We start from the raw sequence: 23,424 nt of genomic DNA on the forward strand, positions 1-23,424 counted from the left end.
CTAATTACCGGCAACCTGAACCACCAGCCTAATTACCGGGAACCCGAACCACTCGCCTAATTACCGGGAACCTGAACCGCCAGCCTAATTACCGGGAACCCGAACCACCAGCCTTATTACAGGGAAACCAAACCACCAGCCTAATTACTGGGAATCCGAACCACCAGCCTAATTACTGGGAACCGAAACCACCAGCCTAATTACTGGGATCCCAAAGCACCAGCCTAATTACCGGGAACCCGAACCACCAGCCTAATTACTGGGAACCTGAAGCACCAGCCTAATCACTGGGAACCCGAACCACCAGCCTAATTACTGGGAACCCAAACCACCAGCCTAATTACTGGGGACCCGAACCACCAGCCTAATTACTGGGAACCCGAACCACCAGCCTAATTATTGGGAACCCGAAACACCAGCCTAATCATTGGGAACCCGAACCACCAGCCTAATTACCGGGAACCCGAACCACCAGCCTAATTACCGGGAACCCGAACCACCAGCCTAATTACCGGGAACCCGAACCACCAGCCTAATTACTGGGAACCCGAACCACCAGCCTAATTACTGGGAACCCGAACCACCAGCCTAATTACTGGGAACCCGAACCACCAGCCTAATTACTGGGAACCCGAACGGCCAGCCTAATTACTGGGAACCCGAACCTCCAGCCTAATCTCTGGGAACCCGAACCACCAGCCTAATTACTGGGATCCCGAACCGCCAGCCTAATTACTGGGAACCCGAACCGCCAGCCTAATTATTGGGAAGCCGAACCACCAGCCTAATTACTGGGAACCCGAACCACCAGCCTAATCATTGGGAAGCTGAACCACCAGCCTAATTACTGGGAACACGAACTGCCAGCCTAATTACTGGGAACCCGAACTACCAGCCTAATTGCAGGGAACCGAACCACCAGCCTAATTACCGGAAAACCGAACCACCAGCCTAATTACTGGGACCCGAACCACCAGCCTAATTACTGGGATCCCAAACCACCAGCCTAATTACTGGGAATCCGAACCACCAGCCTAATTACTGGGAACCCGAACCACCAGCCTAATTACCGGGAACCTGAACTACCATCCTAATCACTGGGACTCCGAACCACCAGCCTAATTACTGGGAACCCGAACCACCAGCCTAATCACTGGGAACCCGAACCACCAGCCTAATTACCGGGAACCCGAACCACCATCCTAATTACCGGGAACCCGAACCACCAGCCTAATTACCGGGAACCTGAACCACCAGCCTAATTACTGGGAACCCGAACAACCAGCCTAATTACTGGGAACCCGAACCACCAGCCTAATTACGGGGAACCCAAACCACCAGCCTAATTACAGGGAACCCAAAGCACCAGCCTAATTACAGGGTACCCGAACCACCAGCCTAATTACTGGGAACCCGAACCACCAGCCTAATTATTGGGAACCCGAACCACCAGCCTAATTACTGGGAACCCGAACCACCAGCCTTATTACAGGGAACCCGAACCACCAGCCTAATTACTGGGAACCCGAACCACCAGCCTTATTACAAGGAACCCGAACCACCAGCCTAATCACTGGGAACCCAAACCACCAGCCTAATTACCGGGAACCCGAACCACCAGCCTAGTTACCGGGAACCCGAACCACCAGCCTAATTACCGGGAACCTGAACCACCAGCCTAATTACCGGGAACCTGAACCACCAGCCTAATTACTGGGAACCCGAACCGCCAGCCTAATTACTGGGAACACGAACCACCAGCCTAATTACTGGGAACCCGAACCACCAGCCTAATTACCGGGAACCCGAACCACCAGCCTAATTACTGGGAACATGAACCACCAGCCTAATCGCTGGGAACCCGAACCACCAGCCTAATTACTGGGAACACGAACCACCAGCCTAATTACTGGGAACCCAAACCACCAGCCTAATTACTGGGAACCCGAACCACCAGCCTAATTACTGGGAACCCGAACCACCAGCCTAATTACAGGGAACCGGAACAACCAGCCTTATTACAGGGAATCCGAACCACCAGCCTAATTACCGGGAACCCGAACCACCAGCCTAATTACTGGGAACCCGAACCACCAGCCTAATTACTGGGAACCCGAACCACCAGCCTAATTACTGGGAACCCGAACCACCAGCCTAATTACTGGGAAACCGAACCACCAGCCTAATTACTGGGAACCCGAACCACCAGCCTAATTACCGGGAACCCGAACCACCAGCCTAATTACCGGGAACCCGAATCACCAGCCTAATTACCGGGAACCTGAACCACCAGCCTAATTACCGGGAACCTGAACCACCAGCCTAATCACTGGGACCCCGAACCACCAGCCTAATTACTGGGAACCCGAACCACCAGCCTAATTACTGGGAACACGAACCACCAGCCTAATTACTGGGAACCCGAACCACCAGCCTAATTACCGGGAACCCGAACCACCAGCCTAATTACCGGGAACCCGAACCACCAGCCTAATTACTGGGAACATGAACCACCAGCCTAATTACTGGGAACCCAAACCACCAGCCTGATTACTGGGAACCCGAACCACCAGCCTAATTACTGGGAACCCGAACCACAAGCCTAATTACAGGGAACCCGAACAACCAGCCTAATTACAGGGAATCCGAACCAGCAGCCTAATTACCGGGAACCCGAACCACCAGCCTAATTACTGGGAACCCGAACCACCAGCCTAATTACTGGGAACCCGAACCACCAGCCTAATTACTGGGAACCCGAACCACCAGCCTAATTACTGGGAACCCGAACCACCAGCCTAATTACTGGGAACCCGAACCACCAGCCTAATCACTGGGAACCCGAACCACCAGCCTAATTACTGGGAACCCGAACCACCAGCCTAATTACCGGGAACCCGAACCACCAGCCTAATTACTGGGAACCCGAACCACCAGCCTAATAACTGGGAACACGAACCACCAGCCTAATTACTGGGAACCCGAACCACCAGCCTATTTACCGGGAACCTGAACCACCCGCCTAATTACCGGGAACCCTAACCACCAGCCTAATCACCGGGAACCCGAACCACTAGCCTAATTACCGGGAATCCGAACCACCAGCCTAATTACTGGGAACCCGAACCACCAGCCTGATCACTGGGAGCCCGAGCCACCAGCCTAATCACTGTGATCCCGAACCACAAGCCTAATTACCGGGAACCTGAACCACCAGCCTAATCACTGGGACTCCGAACCACCAGCCTAATTACTGGGAACCCGAACCACCAGCCTAATCACTGGGAACCCGAACCACCAGCCTAATTACCGGGAACCCGAACCACCAGCCTAATTACCGGGAAACCGAACCGCCAGCCTAATTACCGGGAACCTGAACCACCAGCCTAATTACCGGGAACCTGAACCACCAGCCTAATCACTGGGACTCCGAACCACCAGCCTAATTACTGGAAACCGAATCACCAGCCTAATTACCGGGAACACGAACCACCAGCCTAATTACTGGGAATCCGAACCACCAGCCTAATTACCGGGAACCCGAACCACCAGCCTAATTACCGGGAACCCGAACCACCAGCCTAATTATAGGGACCCGAACCACCAGCCTAATTACCGGGAACCCGAACCACCAGCCTAATTACCGGGAACCTGAACCACCAGCCTAATCACTGGGACTCCGAACCACCAGCCTAATTACTGGGAACCCGAACCACGAGTCTAATTACTGGGAACCCGAACCACCAGCCTAATTACTGGGAACCCGAACCTCCAGCCTAATTTCTGGGAACCGAAACCACCAGCCTAATTACTGGGAACCCAAACCACCAGCCTAATTACTGGGAACCCGAACACCATCCTAATTACTGGGAACCCGAACCACCAGCCTAATTACTGGGAACCTGAACCACCAGCCTAATTACTGGGAACCCGAACCACCAGCCTAATTACTGGGAACCCGAACCACCAGCCTAATTACTGGGAACCCGAACCACCAGCCTAATCACTGGGAACCCGAACCACCAGCCTAATTACTGGGAACCCGAACCACCAGCCTAATTATTGGGAACCCGAACCACCAGCCTAATTACTGGGAACCCGAACCACCAGCCTAATTACTGGGAACCCGAACCACCAGCCTGATTATTGGGAACCCGAACCACCAGCCTAATTACTGGGAACCCGAACCACCAGCCTAATTACTGGGAACCCGAACCACCAGCCTAATTATTGGGAACCCAAACCACCAGCCTAATTACTGGGAACCCGAACCGCCAGCCTAATTACTGGGAACCTGACCCACGAGCCTTTCAGGCCGTGCATTCCAGATCGGAACATCTCGCTGCGTAAAAAAATTAAAAAATTGCCTCCTCTCCCCTGTGGCGCGCTGACTTTGTTAGATTGGGGGAGCTGGCTGGATGTCCAGCAATGTAAAATAGACAAGTCCCTCAAAAGCAAATGAAAGAGCTTGTGGGAAAGAAAATTTGCTTTGAATTTGCATATTTTATACCGAAGAATGCAGCTGGTGATGGGGCCTTCAAACAGCCTGGGAATGGAGTGACATTTTATACAGAGAGGTCAGCGAAACTGCACAGAGCCAGGTCACAGATATATCCTGGCATTGGCTGTCGCACTCCTTTTGTTCCTTTTTCAGAAGTAAAGTGTATTGTTCAAAATAAAGTCTAAAGTAAGAATTCCCCTGCTGACTTGTGTGTAGTGACATTGTAAATTCGTTAAAGGTTTCCTCTGCTGTTGTTAGAACATAAGAAATAGGAGTAGGAGCAGGCCATTTGGCCCTTCGAGCCTGTTCTGCCATTCAATGAGATCATGGCTGATCTTCTGCCTCAACTCCATTTACCGGCCCTATCGCCATATCCATTGATGCCTTTACTAGTCTGAAATCTATCGACTTCTGTTTTGAATATACCCAATGACTGAGCCTCCACAGCCCTCTGGGGTAGAGAATTCCAAAGATTCACCACCCTCTGTGTGAAGAAATTTCTTCTCATCTCAGTCCTGAATGGCCTTCCCTTTATCCTGAGGCTGTGGCCCCTGGTTCTAGACTCTCCAGCCAAGGGAAACATTCTCCCAGCATCCACCCTATCAAGCCCTGTAATCATTTTGTATGCTTCAATGAGATCCCCTCTCATTCTTCTGAATTCAAGAGAATACAGGCCTAGTTTACTCAATCTCTTCTCATTCGACAGTCTCGCCATCCCAGGAATCAATCTCGTGAACCTTCGTTGCACTCCCTCTATGGCAAGTATATCCTTCCTTAGGTAAGGAGACCAAAATTGTACACAGTACTCCAGGTGTGGTCTCACCAAGGCCCTATATAATTGGAGTAAGACTTCTTTACTCCTGTATTCAAATCCTCTTGTAATGAAGGCCAGCATACCATTTGCCTTCCTAATAGCTTGCTGCACCTGCACATTCTCTTTCAGTGACTCATGTACAAGGGCACCTAGGTCCCTTTGAGCATCTGCATTCCCCAAACTTTCACCATTTAGGAAATACTCTGCCTTTCTGTTTTTTCTACCAAAGTGGATAACTTCACATTTATCCACATTATATTCCATCTGCCATGTTCTCGCCCAGTCACTGAGTCTGTCGAGATCCGCTTGAAGCCTCTTCACAACTGACACTGCCACCTAGCTTTGTATCATCAGCAAATTTGGAAATGTTACATTTAGTCCCCTCATCCAAATCATTGATATAGATTGTGAATAGCTGGTGCCCAAGCACCGATCCTTGCGGTACCCCACTAGTCACAGCCTGCCACCCTGAAAAAGACCCGTTTATCTCTACTCTTTGTTTTCTGTCTGTTAACCAATTCTCAATGCATGCTAGTATATTACCCCCAATTCCATGTGCCCTAATTTTGAAAACCAACCTCTTGTGTGGGACCTTATCGAAGGCCTCCTGAAAATCCAGATACACCTCATCTACCAGTTCCCCTTTGAGGATGCAACTAGTGGAGTAGACAAAAAACTCCAATAGGTTTGTCAAACAGGACTTCCCTTTCATAAATCCATGTTGACTTTGCCCAATCTTACTATTAGTTTCTAAGTGCCTAGTTATTGCATCCTTTATAATAGATTCTAGCATTTTCCCAACTACTGATGTGAGGCTAACAGGTCTGTAGTTCCCCATTTTCTCTCTCCCGCCTTTCTTAAATAGCAGGGTAACATTTGCTATCCTCCAATCTGCAGGAACCGTTCCAGAATCTATAGAATTTTGGAAGATGACAACCAATGCGTCCACTATCCCAATGGCCACCTCTTTCAAAACCCTAGGATGTAGGTCATCTGGTCCTTTGGATTTATTGACTTTTAGTCCCAATAATTTTGCTAGTACTGGTTTTTTACTAATAATAATTTCTTTAAGATCCTCATTCTCGCCACACCCTTGGTTTTCTTGTATTTCTGGGAGGTTTTTTGTGTCTCCCCCCGTGAATACAGAAACAAAGTATTTATTTAATTTCTGTCATTTCCTCATTCCCCATTATAAATTCTCCCATCTCTGACTTTAAAGGACCTATATTTACCTTCACCAGTCTTTTCCTTTTCACATACCTATCGAAGCTTTTACAATGGCCCAGAAATTCGGGTCGGGGGCTTCCCGCGGGTGCAAGCCTCCAACCTGCACTTACCTTGCGCGCCGGCCGTTGAGCTGTGGGCCCCCGTGGAATTCCGATCCTGGGCCTGCTCCAGCTGCTGGCGCGCAGTGCTTGCGTATCCCAGGGGCGCAGTTAGTTCGATGCAGCCCCTGGGATTACGTGGGCCATGGGGAGCCAATCGGAGCAGGGAATGCTCCATTCATAAGATTGACAGGAAGAGCTGTCAAAACTTATAAATACTACGGGCCCCAAAACATCACTAAATCTTCAAATACATTTTTTTTTAAATCAAATTTTTAAAATAAACTATAAATTACATGAAATAACTATTTTAAACAATTTAAATTTTTGAAAAAAATAATTTTATTTTCTAACGGGGCTAAAAATAAACTTACCTTGCTTTAAAGTATTTAAAAATAATAAAACTGTGGAAAAAATGTTTTAATTTTAATTAATTCACCACTTACCTTGTAAAAAGTAGGCCTTACGCCTGCTTTTTAAATGTGTAAATTCTGCAGACTTACCCTCCCGGGAAAACCTGTAAAAAAACCTAAGTTCGATGCGCACGCGCAGCCTCTCCCGCGCACGCGTTCGAACTTTGAACCCCTTCGTTCAGGGGAACGGAAGTACCGGTTTCCCGCGCATGCGCAGTGCATGCAGGAAACCGGCACTTCCATTGGGCCTACGGGTGAGTACCCCGTGCGTACTCAGCCGTGGAGACCCGAATTTCTGGGCCAATCCGTTTTTATATTTTTCATTAGTTTGTGCTCATATTCCATTTTCCCTTTCTTTGTCAATTTCTTGGTCCCCCTTTGCTGATTTCTAAAAAGATCCCAATCCTCAGGCTGACCGCTTTTTCTGTCAACTTTATAAGCTTCCTCCTTTGATTTAATACTAGTTTTAATTTCTTTTGTTATCCATGGTTGGATCACTTTACCTTTTGGATTTCTGTGCACTAGAGGAATATATGTTTGTTGCAAATTAGTGAAGGTTAATATTCGTCCAAATAATTTCACTAGAAATTCTGAGCAGAAGGCCTCACAAACAGAGCTACGGTGTCCCTGCACAGAACCCCTCCCAGCTGTGTGTTCAATCCCAGAACATGGAGGCGTTTGGGCAGCAGCAAGTGGGTTCGGTAGCATAATCGTTATGTTACTGGGCGAATAATCCTGAGAACGTGAGTTCAAATCCCTACCTTGGCAGGTTGAGAATTGGAATTCAGTTTTTAAATATCTGGAAATTTAAAAGCTGGTATCAGTAAAAAGTGACCAGGTAACTATCGGATTGTCATAATTCCCCATCTGGTTCACTAATGTTCCCTTTAGGGAAGGAAACCTGCCGTCCCTATCTGATCTGGCCTATATGTGACTCCAATCCCACACCTTAACGTGGTTGATTCTTAACTGCCCTCTGGAGTGGACACTCAGTTGTATCAAACTGCTACAAAGGTGGACTGCAGTGGTTCAAGATGAAGGGCCACCACCACCTTCTCAAGGGCAATAGGGATGGGCAATAAATACCGGCCTTGCCAGCGACGCCCACATCCCGAGAATGAATGAATAAAAGAAATATATTCCATGGGTACTTTGGATTGTTGCCTATCAGAAGGCCATCTAATTTCTTTGCAGGTGCTGCACATTTGTGAGTGGGGGAGTGGAGTGGAGTGGAGGGGATGTGTGATGAAGGACCTGTGGCCTTGTAGCCCAACTTTCCAAACACACAGCCGGACCCCTCTTTTGGCTTCATATTCTGATGGATTATTACACACCGCTTTAAGGTGCAGTCGGGGGTGTTGTGTATGTACCTTTAAGGGAATAACTGGTCTTAGACTGCAGTACCGGCAGTGACCACCCCTGTATAAAAGGCCCTAGCAGGCTTCTGTAGTTTCAGTTTCAAGCTGCCTCTTGTTCAGTAAAGTATCTGTTAAACTGTTCTCCCGAAGTCTGTGTATTATTGAGGCGCGGACTTTACAGTGGCGACGAGTAAGTTCGAACTCACCTGCAGTGTGGCATCATCTCACGGGGATCTCGCCTGAAAGGAAGGTCCTGGAAGGTCGTAGTCTGAGCAATGGGTGTCGACCGAGGACAACCGCCCAAAGAATCCATCGGTGTTTGGAGAATTGCGGGAGAGACTGTGGTTCCAGCGAATCGTGCTGGTAGCAGGTGGCGCGCTGACCCTTCCGGACTGCGGCGGGCTCAAGCTCGATCGAGCGGCTCTACAAATTGGGCTGCGTGGCGTCGCCGGGAAAAGAAAACAAGAGAGAGAGGGTGGTGCGCACAGGGCGCGGTCGGTGCTCGAGAACAGGACAGCGGAGAGAAACTAAACGGGGGGGAAGGAAAGCGAGACACGCCGAAGCTGCGGGTCGCCGCCATTACCCCGTAGAATGCTAGGAGCAGTGTGGCAGTAAGGGGAAAAAGCAAAAGCACGGGAGGTGCCATTTTATCCCGTTGGGGAAGAAGCAAAAGCGTGGGAGGCGCCATTTTATTCCATTGGGGAAGAAGCAAAAGCGCGGGAGGCGCCATTTTAAATCACCCAAGATGCCGAAAAGTGGCAGTATCACTGCTTTCGACAATGAGGTAGAAGACTGGACCACGTATGTGGAAAGAATTGAAGTGTACTGCAAGGCAAATGAGGTGGCTGATGGAAAGAGGGCGTCGGTATTATTAAATCTGATGGGTGCGAGTACGTACGGCCTATTGCGGAATTTAATTACCCCAGCTAAACCAATGGAGAAAAGCTTTGAGGAGATTGTTCATATCTTACAGGAACATCTAAGCCCTACACCACTGCTGATAGCAGAAAGATTCAAGTTCCATAAAAGAAACCAGCACAAAGATGAGAGCAATGCTGACTATCTTACGGAACTACGCAAGTTATCGAAGCACTGCCAGTTCGGAGCAGGACTGGCAGACACCTTACGGGATAAGTTTGTCTGCGGGCTCCAGAGTGAAGGAACCCAGAAACGACTACTTTCAAAAAAGGACCTGATGCCAGAACAGGCTTTCAGCGTGGCAGTATCCTACGAAGCAGCAGCACGGGGAGTTGCGGAAATACAACAGAAACCACAAGAATACAGCGCTAACGAAATGGTGTATGGAGCCGAAAAGTGCTATCGCTGCGGCAGAACAACCCATGAGCAGAAGGACTGCTGGTTTAAAGACAAAATATGCAGGCAATGCGGGGAAATGGGACATATAGCAAGAGTCTGCAGGTCGGGAAAGAAGACCAACACGACAAGAACTACTAAGGAACAGTACAGGAAAGTAAAGAAACTGACAGATAGTAGTTCAGAAGATCAGGAGAGTGATAAGGACTCCGGGAGCAGGCGACTAAATTGTTTAAAGTTACACAACGTGATCGCAAAAGAAGATCACCGAACCATTTGGGTCACCCTCATGATAGCAGGGTCCCCAGTGAAGATGGAATTGGACACAGGATCAACCCTAACTGTCATGAATCGACGAGACTATGAGCGGCTATTCTCACACATACCCTTAAAGGACACGTCCATTGTATTGAAGACATACACGGGGGAAAAGGTCTACCCCAGAGGAAAAATAAGGGTGCCAGTTGAATATAACGGAAAGGAAACACAGAAACTATACATGTATATACTACGAGATGGAGGACCACCATTATTGGGACGTGAATGGATCCGAAGACTACAATTGGATTGGCATTCCATTCTGGCACTAACTGTGACTGACAAAAAAGATGATGATGTCGCACCTGGACGTCTGTCACAAATTCTATCTGACACGGAAGAGGTGTTCCAACAAGGACTTGGGACTCTAAAAGGAGTAAATGCAACCATAAGGATTAAGGATAACGCAACCCCAAAATTTTTCAAGGCCAGACCGGTGCCATACGTGATACGCCCAGCTGTGGAAGCTGAGCTGGAGAGCCTGGAGCGTTCGGGGGTGCTGTCTAAGGTGGACTGGAGCGAGTGGGCCACACCCATCGTTCCTGTAATGAAGAAAGCATTGAGCAGCACGCCTGGGGAGCCAAGGAAGGTTCACACCTGTGGGGACTTCAAGGTGACTGTGAACCCAGTCCTGCACACAGTATAGTATCCGCTTCCGCGGCTAGAAGATATTTTCACCTCACTATCTGGAGGGAAACGTTTTACAAAGATTGACCTGGCTCAAGCATATCTACAAATGGAGGTGGAAGAAGCATCTAGGAAATACCTCACGATAAACACTCACAAAGGCCTTTACCAGTACAATCGACTGGTATTTGGGGTAGCATCGGCCCCGGCTATGTGGCAGAGGGCAATGGAACAAGTCCTGCAAGGGATCCCGGGGACCCAGTGTTATTTGGACGACATCCTGGTTACGGGCGAAAATGACAATGAACACCTTGCCTACCTGGAACAGGTGCTCACGAGATTGCAGGAATATGGGCTACGAGCCAACCGTCCCAAATGCGAGTTCTTCAGGAGACAAATCTCGTATTGTGGCCACATGATTGATGAGGAAGGGTTGCATAAGTCGCCGGACAAGATTGAGGCTGTAGTCGAGGCTCCAGCACCAGAAAATGTGTCGCAACTGAGGTCGTTCCTCGGGTTGGTGAACTACTACCATAAGTTCTTGCCGAATTTATCTACAATTCTGCACCCACTGAACACCCTCCTTCAAACTGGTGTAACATGGAAATGGAGTGATGAGTGTAAGCGTGCCTTTCAGGAATGTAAATGCCAAATCACTTCAAAAGAAGTATTGACCCACTACAACCCAACACTACCGATTCGGTTGGCATGTGATGCGTCACCTTACGGCATTGGAGCGGTGCTGTCACACAAATTCCGTGACGGTTCAGAGAGGCCAATAGCCTTTGCATCGCGCTCGCTAACCTCAGCCGAGCGTAACTACGCCCAGATTGACAGGGAGGCCCTCAGCCTGGTGTGGGGGAGTGAAGAAGTTCAATCACTATCTGCACGGGCCGAAATTCACCCTACTGACTGATCATCAACCCCTGGTCTCAATTTTTAACCCAAAGAAGGGCGTTCCGGTGATGACGGCGCAACGGCTGCAAAGATGGTCACTTTTTCTAGGGGCACATCAGTATGACATAGAGTACAAAGGTACGAAACAACATGGAAACGCTGATGGGCTGTCGCGCCTACCGTTGCCTACGGCGGAAGAAGCACCTGCAGTGGACCCGGTGGAGATATTCCATGCGACCATAGTCGAACGTTTGCCTGTTACAAACGCAAGTATTGAGAAGGAAACCCGAAATGACCCGACACTCTCTCGGGTCTATGATTTGACGGTGAAGGGATGGCCAGCATATGGCAACTCACTGTTGCCAGCATTCTCGCCAAGGAGGGAACAGCTGTCAGTGTGCCGGGGAACCTTGATGTGTGGATCCTGAGTGGTAATTCCACCCAAGTTGAGAGATAGAGTACTCAATGAGCTTCACGAGGGTCATCTGGGAGGGGTAAAAATGAAGAGCCTAGCCAGGGCGTTTGTGTGGTGGCCGGGAATCAATAAAGAAATCGAGGATATGACCAAGAGATGCACAGGATGCCAGAAGGTCCAAAATGCTCCACCACAGGCCCCACTACATCCATGGGAGTGGCCCTCATCTCCATGGCAATGGGTACAGATTGATTTCGCTGGTCCATTTATGGACTCAATGTTTCTAATCGCTGTGGACGCCCATTCGAAATGGCCAGAGGTCATTAAAATGTCCTCCACCACCACGGAGAAAACTATCGCAGTCCTAAGGACCATCTTCGCCAGGAATGGGTTGCCAGAACAGATCTGTTCCGACAATGGCCCACAATTTGTGTCTGAGGATTTCCGGAGGTTCCTGAAGAATAATGGGGTGAAACATTACACATCTGCCCCATATCATCCAGCCACAAATGGATTGGCTGAGAGGTTTGTTCAGACCTTTAAAAAGGCCATAAAGGCAATGTATAATGACGACATACCACTGCAACACAAGGTGGATAACTTCCTGTTTGTTTACCGGAATGCGACACATGCAGTAACCAACCAAACTCCAGCCGTACTGTTTTTCAACCGGAGACTAAGATGTCGCTTGGATTTGCTCAAACCAAACATAAGACGAGATGTTGAGGATAAGCAGTTCCAGCACATAAATGAGAAGCCAACCAGAAGCTTCAAGATAGGGCAACCAGTCTTGGCCCGCGACTACCGAACAGAAAAATGGCAGCCAGGCACGATATGCACACAGCAGGGACCATTAATGTACACAGTGGACGTTGGAGAGAGCATCGTGAGATGCCATGCTGACCAGATTCTAGAGTCACAGGAACAAGCCAAACCTGTACCACAAACATGTGCACCTGGTAATGAGCCCTGTTAAGTCTGTGAGTTGTTCAAGTAATTAATACTCAGACTTAATCAGTAACAATAAAACAGGTCTTTACTGGTTGGAGGTAGGGACTACACGTAGGTCTTTACTTCATGCCCACAGGCGGGAACTGAGGGGAGATCAGTACCCACAGTACTATTTATACCCCTAAGGCCAGGAGTGGTACTGCGTATCACTACGCCCTACAAGTAGTGCAGTCCTGTCCATAGGTTCAAAGTAGCACACATATTACATACACAACATTCCTCCCTTCCTAGCTTTACAGTCATCTCCCCATTTAACATAACGTAATAACATATATACATATATAACTTCAGGTTTACATAACAGAATAACATAGATACATAGATAACTTCATGTCAAAACAGATCACAGATTCAGTCTCTGCGGAAAACAGTTCACAGATTCAATCTCTGTGGTGTAGTCGGTTCACGTTGCTGGAGTGACTCATTCAATAGTCCTTCCATGGATTTAACAGTTTGAACTTCCGAACTGAATTGGCTCCGTTCGGAGGGACCACGTGTGTGATCTGGTAGAGGTAATAATGGTTCAGATGGGTCATCTTCTGTTTCGACTTTTCCTTTTCTGCTTCTTGGAGACTCTCTGGGCTCCACTGTCAGCTGCCAGCTGCATGCGCAGTTCCTCCTTCTCTTCCTCCTTTTTCCGTAGTAGAGCCACCTTCTCCCGATGTTCCGTAGACTTTCGGTGCTCCTCCATGATTTCTGTATGGTGGGAGTCGAAGTTACAAGTTGGGCAGGACAGGACATAGTAATATTCGGTGTCGTCCTGATCTAGGCCAGCGAGAGGGTCTTCTATTTCCTCCATACCCAGCTGGGCGTTAGCCAGCTTTTGTTCCAAGTCCAGACATCTTTCCTGAAGAGACTTCTTCATGCGTACCTCTTCATCCAGCTTTTTCTGGGCTTTCAGCAAGTCGTTTACTAATGACCTCGTTTGAGATTTTACTACTTCAACTTCTTTTGGAGATTGATTGATCGGACTATTCAATCCCTCTACCGGAGCAGCTGTTTCAGCGGTCTGTTGTTCTACGTTGACGTGAGTCAGCGTACTTTTGGCATCCAAGGGCTGCTCTGTTGCAGTCATCTCAGTCTGTGTTGCCACCTCAGCTCTTCCAATAACCTTTGAGAGCTCCGAACCCCTTTCGTTTGAATATTGAAGTTCGTGTTCAAGTTTTTCCCATTTCAGAGTCCTGTCCTTCAGCATATGCAGGAGTTGGCTGACCGTTAACTCCTCTGACATCAGACGTTTTGTGTGCTCCTGCTCCATTTTCTCCATCAGCTGCTTCTGTTGTCTTTCCAGATTCTCCAACTCTATATCAAAGAACTCTTTCGTTGCATTCAACTCTTGCTCAAAACGGCGAAGCATTTGTTCTAATTGCTGTTGTAGTTTGAAATGGAGTTGAGTTCGAGCCCGGTGTCCCTCAGAAATGGGCACATCAGTAGACTTGCCAGACTCAGAATCCACAGTTAAACTATGTTGTTGTTGCTCAGTGGAATTCTGTGCTGAAACTTTGTCTTTTGCACCTGAGTTGGGCTTACCATCATCCGTTCCAGAGTCTGGGCCGACTATCTTCACCGAGTTCTCACTCGTTATTGTTTGTAGGAAATGCCAGTCCATATTCATTTTCCTAATCCACTCCCGTCCTAGTAGTGGAGAACCTCCTTCAGATATCACATATAAGTCCATTATTTGACTGTCTTCGCCCTTGTGGACCACTGCAACCTCTATTTTCCCGATGGGGTACACTCTTTGCCCCGTGTATGTTTTCAATATAATCCCCGTATCCTGTAGGGGAATATGTTGGAATAACTTTCCGTAATCTTTCTTATTTATGACCGTCAATGCCGATCCAGTGTCCAATTCCAGTTTTACTTGGACTCCTTCTATCTGAAGAGTGACCCAAATTGTCTGGAGGTCTGCACCCTTACCAGCGTTGAGTACTCTTAAGCTAGCCAGTTCATTACAGCTTAAGCTAGCCAGTTCATTACTGCTAGCGTCTGAATCGGACTCCTGTTCGGTCACCTTGTGTACCTTTGCGTATTTTCCTTGCGGTGACTTCTTGTTGCTGGTCTTCTTCCCTGACCTGCATACTCTAGCTATATGTCCAAGCCTACCACAAGTTCTACATTCTTGGTTTTTAAACCAACACTGGTTCTGATCATGCGTTGTCTTTCCACAACGATAACATTTGCCAGAACTCACACCCAATTTGTGTGCACTGAGCTCCGGTGACCGTAGCTGCATTACTGCCGTGCCTCTCGCTGCGGCTTCGTGTGCTGCTGCCATAGTGACCGCCTTCTCAAGCGTCAGCTCATTCTCCTCGAGCAGTCGCTTTTGTGTATCCTGTTTAAATAAACCACACACAAATTTGTCTCGAAGTGCCTCTGTCAGTCCCGTTCCAAACTGGCAATATTTCGCTAATTTACGCAATTCCAGCAAATAATCAGCATTGCTTTCATGCTGTAGCTGCCTTCTGTCGTAAAATTTAAATCGTTCCGCTAGCATCAGCGGCGTGGGGTTTAGATGATCTTTCAGGACAGTAACAATCTCATCGAACGTCTTATCCGCCGGTTCATCTGGTGATAACAGGTGTTTCAATTGCCCGTATGTCTTCGCACCCATTAAATTTAATAATGTTAGAGCTTTATCTTGGTCACGAATTTTATTGGCCTTACAATAATTTTTTACTCTTTCAACATATATGGCCCAATCTTCGAGGTCACTATCAAAGGTGCTAATATTCCCGTGTTTAGGCATTGTAGATTTGCAATTTCTCAGATTTTTTTTATTTTTTTACTGCTATCCAAGATGGCGGCTTCCCGCTCTTGCCGTCGTCCTCCGCCCACAAAATGGCGGTTTTCCCGCGCTTGGCGGTCTTCACCCGTCCCCCGACGCCGTCTCCCTTCAGCCCTCGAGTGCGGCCCTTACCTTCGCCGCGATCGCCCGAGTGCTGCCCTTATCAGCGGATGCGATCGCTGGATCGCGAAGCGGCTCTCGGCTCTTATCAGGAGATGCGATCGCTCTGTTGAAACGCCTCCCGCTCGAAGCGGCTCTCGCACCCTATTCCTCCAGCTCCCCCAGCCCCGTTCGTGCGGCCAACTGCCTGTCGCGTCGCTGCCCGGCTCAGACAACGGCTTACCCACCACCAAGCTGGAGAAGAAGCTGACGGTCGCCAATGGAGGCTCCGAGGTCAGGATGTCTTCCAGTGGGGTGGAGAGGGTGGAAACCTCTCTGCAACGTCCTGGCTGTGGACGAAGCTGCCGTGGAGTGACTGCCGCAGGGTCCGAATCAGACTCGTCGCCAGTGTTAAGTCTGTGAGTTGTTCAAGTAATTAATACTCAGACTTAATCAGTAACAATAAAACAGGTCTTTACTGGTTGGAGGTAGGGACTACACGTAGGTCTTTACTTCATGCCCACAGGCGGGAACTGAGGGGAGATCAGTACCCACAGTACTATTTATACCCCTAAGGCCAGGAGTGGTACTGCGTATCACTACGCCCTACAAGTAGTGCAGTCCTGTCCATAGGTTCAAAGTAGCACACATATTACATACACAACAAGCCCGAAGTACAGATTGCGTCTACCTCAGAAGCAGGGGTATTGGAAGCTGACGAGCCAACCAATGACAATGAGCCAGAATTGACTCCACCGCCAGAACAGGATACTCGAGAAAGGCGCTATCCAGTCCGGATCAGGAAGCCTCCTCAAAGACTGAACTTATAAATGACTATTTCAGTTGATGTATATATTACTGAGAAAATTGTAATTGTAATGAGTTATTATTTAGTTGTTGAATGAATGTTATGTACTGTTTATCTAAAAGGGGAGGAATTGTGTATGTACCTTTAAGGGAATAACTGGTCTTAGACTGCAGTACCGGCAGTGACCACCCCTGTATAAAAGGCCCTAGCAGGCTTCTGTAGTTTCAGTTTCAACCTGCCTGTTGTTCAGTAAAGTACCTGTTAAACTGTTCTCCCGAAGTCCGTGTATTATTGAGGCGCGGACTTTATAGGGGGGTCAGTAGATCTGTCCTTAACAAAGCACGGGATTCGATCCGCTTTAGCGCCCTTTATGCTGGGCCCTGCCTCTGAAACTTTAGTCGGTACTTTGTCCTCAGAGATTCTCCCGTTCCCCCGCTGGTAGTGCAGCTGAAACCCCGGCAGAGTCATCCACCAGCTCTTACTACCTGGTAGAGACAGGGAGCACCGGAGCTCAGCATGGGAAGGTATAAAGGGCAGGTTTCCGCCACTCACCAGCGGCCCCGACTGACAGAACTACTTGGACTTGACCGCCTTTGCGGACCTGGCTTCACTCCCCCCATCACCCGAGGGCGGGCTGGGGAGGAGCGAGCTTCAGATGTGCCAGCCCACACCTCTGGCACTGACTGCCAGCATCTCACCCTCCCCTCCTTTCCCTGGCTGGGATGACCATTGCGGCCTTTGCTCCTCTGTAACTTAAATGATTAGACGAGTCCTTGAGGGAGCTTCCATACTGTTACCGACATGACAGTAATCTCAGTCAAAGATTCATTCATTGTGTGAAGATCTCAGGGGCTTGGCGTGAAAAGGTGCGATACCAGTACAAGTATTGGTAATCAAGCTTTGCTTTCCAGAGTCTTGACTTATAAGCCGATAATTAATGGGGCACTCAATAACATGTATAGACTGTCGCATCACTCCGTCCTTAGGAAATGGACATAATGATCTGTAGTTTAGTGGAGTGGGCGGTTCAACCTGTTGGAGCCTTTCCAGTTGGGACCTGCAGTCTGGCGCATCCCTGAGGCAGGACCCGACTAGAGTGGAGGAGCAGCTCCCTCCTGGCTGTGGGACTGGTGAATTTAGACTGTGGCTCCATCCTCAAACCAGTGCTGTTTAACCCTTTAAACTGGCCACACTTTGAGTGACAAACGGTGCCTCAAATAAAAGTGAGGGATTCCTCCTCTTACTCCTGATCCTGGATTTGTATCGTGGAGGCTATCGGGAATGATGAACTGCGAGCGCGTTAACCCTACAGCTTGGCGTTAGCAATTCAAAATCTGGCCACTTGGATTTCATTTTCCGACAAGGGATAAGGCGCTTTCCAAATATGTAATACAAACATGACCCACCTGAGGGAACGTTTTATTGTGGAGAATACTCGAGTCCTGAAGGCACAAGGAGTGCCAGTTTTGCTGGTGATTCAGGCTGCTTTAGGCCACCAGAAGCTTTGGGCTGCCCCAAACCCTTTACTTATTCTGTTATATACAAAACGTCCCAGGAAATTAAGCAATGAGGTACGTGTGTGTGAGAGATTGTTGAAAAATGAGGGTGATTGGAAGGCTTGCATGCAGATCACTCGATTCACCCACCCTCCGATATAATGTCTGTCTTCTTTCATTCTAAATAGAAAAACAGAAGTTTTACTGAAATGGACCTGACGTTGTTATGGGTTTATATCAATTCTCAAGTCTTGGAGACAGTCCTTGAAGTTCTTCCAAAAAGACATCCGTCCAGAAGTTATGTGCAAGGCATTTCCACGCTGTTTAATTATTTGAGGATGGATGTGGAACAAATGGTAAGTTCTACTTAGAAGGCAAAACAGTGACCTGTGATAGGTTGAAGTACATGAACAATAACTGCAAAAGTGTACTTGCATGAATGGTGCACCGTCTTTGCACCCTCTAAACTTGAGCTCATCCAAAACTCTGCTGCCCGTATCCTAACTCGCACCAAGTCCCGTTCACCCATCACCCCTGTGCTCACTGGCCTACAATGGCTCCTGGTCTGGCAACGCCTCAATTTTAAAATTCTCATCCTTGTTTTCAAATCCCTCCATGTCCTCGCCCCCTCCCTATCTCTGTAATCTCCTCCAGCTCTACAACCCTCTGAGATCTCTGCGCTTCTCTAATTCTGGCTTCTTGCGCAACCTCGATTTTAATCGCTCCACCATTGGTGGCTGTGCCTTCAGCTGCCGAGACCCTAAGCTCTGGAATTCCCTCCATAAACCTCTCCAACTCTCTACCTCTTTCTCCTCCTTTAAGATGCTCCTACCTCTTTGACCAAGCTTTTAGTCATCTGTTCTAATATCTCCTTATGTGGCTCAGTGTCAAAATTTGTTTGATAATGCTCCTGTGAAGCACCTTGGCACGTTTTATTACGTGAAAAGCTTTATATAAATGCAAGTATTGTTGTATAAAAGAGATTGGCATTCAAATGGACCTGGGGCACTTGAAATGATGGGATACCTCATGGGAGGTGGACTTTAATGTAAATAAATATATGGTAGTGTACAATGGAATGGAAAACTTGGACACAATGAAGGGATGTGCATTAGCAAAGGTGGAAAAGGAAAAGAATGCAAGTGTGAATATTAACAATTTAGTTGGGCACAGTAGCCTAATAGTCATGGTACTGGACTAGCAACCAAGTAGTTGTGAGTTGAATTGAATTCAGTAAATCTGGTCATTTGCAGCTGGCGCCATACCTGCCATCACTACCCGGTCCGGCCTACATGTGACTTCAGTCCCACATTATGTGGTTGTCTCTTAATGCTCTCAGAGCAACTGGAGTTACGAGGAGAGACTCATAGAATTGTATTTCTCTTTGCTAAATACTTACTTTGTATCGGTAGAGGAAGAGGAAAAGTACCAGAGATATGAGGAAAACTAAAAATAAATCAAGGGGAGAAACTTACTGGGAAAAAACATGGAAATAGAGAAAATAATGAGATTAAATATAGACATATAGACATATCTCCAGGGCCCGATAGTTTCCACCCAGGGTATTAAAAGGTGGTGAGGAAATTGCAGATGCGTTAGTCATGATCTTCCAAATCTCTCTCGATTCAGGAATTGTCCCCTTGGATTGGAAAAGTGCCAATGTCACTATTATTTACAAAAGGTAGGAGAGGTAAACTAGGAAACTATAGGCCTATTAATTTACCGTCTGTTGTGGAGAAGTTACTAGAATCTGTTATTAGGGACAGAGTGACTGAACACTCGGATAAATATGAGCTGATCAGAGAGAGCCAGCGTGGATTTGTAAAGCGTAAGTCATGTCTAACAAACCTGATTGATTTTTTTGAGGAGATTACTAACGTGATAGATAAGGGAGTGTCTACAGATGTTATTTATATCGACTTCCAGAAGGCATTCAACAAGGTTCCACATAAGAGACTGAAATGGGCCTAAAGTTAAAAATGAGCGCACGTGGAATTGGAGGCAACCTATTGGCTTGGGTATGGGATTGGTTAGGAGGTAGGACACAGAGAGTAGTGATAATGGGGATGTACTCAAATTGGTAGGATGTGACCAGTGGTGTCTCCAAATTATCTATACTTAGCTTTCCGCTATATTTATAAATGACTTATATGAAGGAATAGAGAGGCATATATCCAAGTTTGCATTCAGCTCTGGACACCGCACCTCAGGAAGGATATATTGGCCTTGGAGATTGTGCGGCTGTGGTAAACCACTGTTATTGTATCCTACTGTTATCGTTATTGCATATTGTTACCTCTGGTTGGCGCTGTGTACCAATGCATGCCTCAGCTGGCTCCGCCCACATGACCAGGTATAAAGGTGGGTGTTTCGGCAACCCACTTCCTTCTTGGAACCAGTTGGCCACGAGAGGCATGCTCTGTTCTTTAGTTAATAAAAACCTCTTCATTACTTTCCTAATTCATCGCCTTTTATGGAGTAATTGATAAGCGTATCAGCGGCGCAGGTTCACCAGAATGATACTGGGGCTAAAAGGGGCTAAATTATGAGGACAGTATGCATAGACTAGGCTTGTATTCCATTGAGTATAGAAGATTAAGGGGTGATCTAATTGAGGTGTTTAAAATGATTAAATAATTTGTAGGTTAGATAGAGAGAAACTATTTCCCTGGTAGGAGAGTCCAGAACAAGGGGGCATAACCTTAAAATTAAAGCTAGGCCGTTCAGGGGTGATGTCAGGAAGCACTTCTTCACACAAAGGGTGGTGGAAATTGGGAACTCTTTTCCCTAAAAAAGTTGTTGAGGCAGTGGGTCAATTGAAAATTTAAAAATTGAGATTGATTGATTTTTGTCAGGTAAAGGTATTTAAGATTACCATTGTAGTGTCCCCAGCGCGCAGAGCCCCTTGCTGAGCAGCTTCAGGTAGAAGTCCTCCATGGTGTTGTAGATGCGCTGGTAGCTTTCACCAACCTGCAGGGGTGGAGATGCTTTAGCTCAGGTTAGAATAAATACATCAAAATTAATCCCAGGCTCAATTCTTGAGTTTAGAAGGTTGAGGGGTGATCTAATCGAGGTGTTTAAAATCAAAAAGGATTCGATAGGGTAGATTTTTATTCGGTAAGGGCTACGGAACCAAGGCGGGTAGATGGCGTTGAGGTACAGATCAGCCATGATCTAATTGAATGGCGGAACAGGCTCGAGGGGCTGAATGGCTGACTCCTGTTCCTATGTTTGGGGGGAAAAAAGATGGTGAGGGAACATGATCTAGGTCTTTGAAGTACTGAGAGGCAGAAATAACAGGGAAGTAAGCAGACTGCATTGTTCTGTCTGATGGTTGACGATGGGGATGGTGGTGCAGAATGAGATGGTAGTGAAGAGGGCGGCACTGTTTGCCACACCAGGGCACCCACCCCATAGGACAGTATTGCAGCATGCCTGGAAGGAGGCGGTGGGGAAAGTGGGAAAGAATTTGAAGGCATACCCTTTGCTGCTCTTCCTCCGAGCAACAAGACCTAACTAAAGGATGATTCCCAATGGGAAATCCATTGTTTTCATATTGTGGACAGCCAAATAAAATGGCAGTGTTGGGACATTTGGCACAACACATCCTGATCAACCTGGTGAAAATAGGAAAATAACAAAGTAAAAGGTTCAGGAAAGGCCTCAAAATACTGCTCCAAATCACACTCTGTGACCCTTTAATGTTCCCTCCCAGCCTTGGGCAACCATTTTATACGGGCAGGTGGATGACTAAGGACTGCACTGCTGTAAACATCGGGCAAGAGTGTTTAAAAATATATATACTGTAATTCGCTGGATGTGGATGTCGCTGGCAAGTTTATTGCCCATCCCTAAGTTGCCCTTGAGAAGGTGGTGGTGAGCCACCTTCTTGAACCGCTGCAGTCCGTGTGGTGAAGGTGCTCCCACAGGGCCGTTAGTTAGGGAGTTCCAGGATTTTGATCCAGCAACGATGAAGAAATGACGATATACGTCCAAGTTGGAATGGTGTGTGATTTGGAGGTGATGGTGTTCCCATGCTCCTGCCGACCTTGTCCTTCTAAGTGGTGGCAGTCACTGGTTTGGGCGGTGCTGCTGAAGAGGCCTTGGCGAATTGCTGCAGTGCATCTTGTAGATGGTACATACTGCAGCCACGGTGCGCCGGTGATGGAAGGAGTAGATGTTTAAGCCAGTGGATGGGGTGATGATCAAGCGGACTGCTTTGTCCTGGATAGCCTCGAGCATCTTGAGTATTGTTGGAGCAAGTGAAGAGGATTCCATCACACTCCTGACTTGTGTCTTTGACCTGTTCTAGTAGCCACGGCATTTATGTGACTGGTCCAGTTGAGTTTCTGGTCAACGATGACCCTGTTGTGTATGTAACCTGTTCCACCTTAAGAGAGCTTAAGCCTGTTCCACCTTAAGAGATGTACTACTTTCTCAGGCTGCTGTAGACGTAATACCGGGGGTGAACACACCGGTATATAAGCACTGTGCAGTAATCTTGTATTCAGTATAGTCCCTACCTCCAACCAGTAAAGACCTGTTTTTATTGTTACTCATTAGTCTGTGTCTTAATTAACTAAATAATTCACAGACTTAACACTGGCGACGAGTCAGGTTCTTACCCTGCGGCAGTTATTCCACGGCGGTTGAAGAGAGGTTTCAAACCACACCACCCCACTGGAAGCGACAGGCATTAGGACCCTGAAGCCTCCATCAGCTTGTGAACCGGAGTAGAAGACAGGGCTGGGGAAGACAGGTACAGGGCGATAGCGATCGGCAGATAAGGGCCGGGCCGCTTTGAAGTGAGGGGCGCAGCCGGGCCATCGATCGCAACCACCGATAAGGGCCGCACTCGGGCTGAAAGGGCAGCGGCTGCAGAAATTGAAGGCGCGAGAGCCGCGGTGCACAGCGCGGGCCATCGATCGCGATCGGGAGATAAGGGCTTTGGAGTGCGAGGCGCAGCCGGGCCATCGATCGCAAGCACTGATAAGGGCCGGGCCGCTTTCAAGTGCGAGGCGCAGCCGGGCCATCGATCGCATCCGCTGATAAGGGCCACACTCGGGCGATCGCGGCGAAGATAAGGGCCGCACTCGGGGGCTGAAGGGAGACGGCGTCGGGGGACGGGTGAAGACCGCCAAGCACGGGAAAACCGCCATTTTGTGGGCGGAGGACGACGGCAAGAGCGGGAAGCCGCCATCTTTGATAACAAGTAAAGAAAATAAAATCTGAGAAATTGC

The 23,424-nt window shown here is 48.0% G+C and overlaps 1 protein-coding gene across 3 annotated transcripts in view; it reads left to right on the forward strand.

The window, feature by feature from the left end:
- Nucleotides 1-23,424, forward strand: part of il34 (interleukin 34) — a 490,136-nt gene that overhangs the window by 459,073 nt on the left and 7,639 nt on the right. For 2 of the 3 annotated variants that reach the window (XM_085990974.1, XM_085990975.1), the window contains exon 5: nucleotides 18,373-18,540. The exons of the other annotated variant lie outside the window; for it this stretch is intronic. In XM_085990974.1, coding sequence (XP_085847100.1) covers nucleotides 18,373-18,540 — 168 coding nt within the window. The remainder of the gene's footprint in view (nucleotides 1-18,372; nucleotides 18,541-23,424) is intronic. 3 annotated transcript variants of the gene reach the window in all.

The sequence above is a fragment of the Somniosus microcephalus genome, chromosome 6 (genome assembly GCF_052327205.1).
Source record: "Somniosus microcephalus isolate GS21.2 chromosome 6, FLI_Smic_1.0, whole genome shotgun sequence".
Classification (NCBI taxonomy): domain Eukaryota; kingdom Metazoa; phylum Chordata; class Chondrichthyes; order Squaliformes; family Somniosidae; genus Somniosus; species Somniosus microcephalus.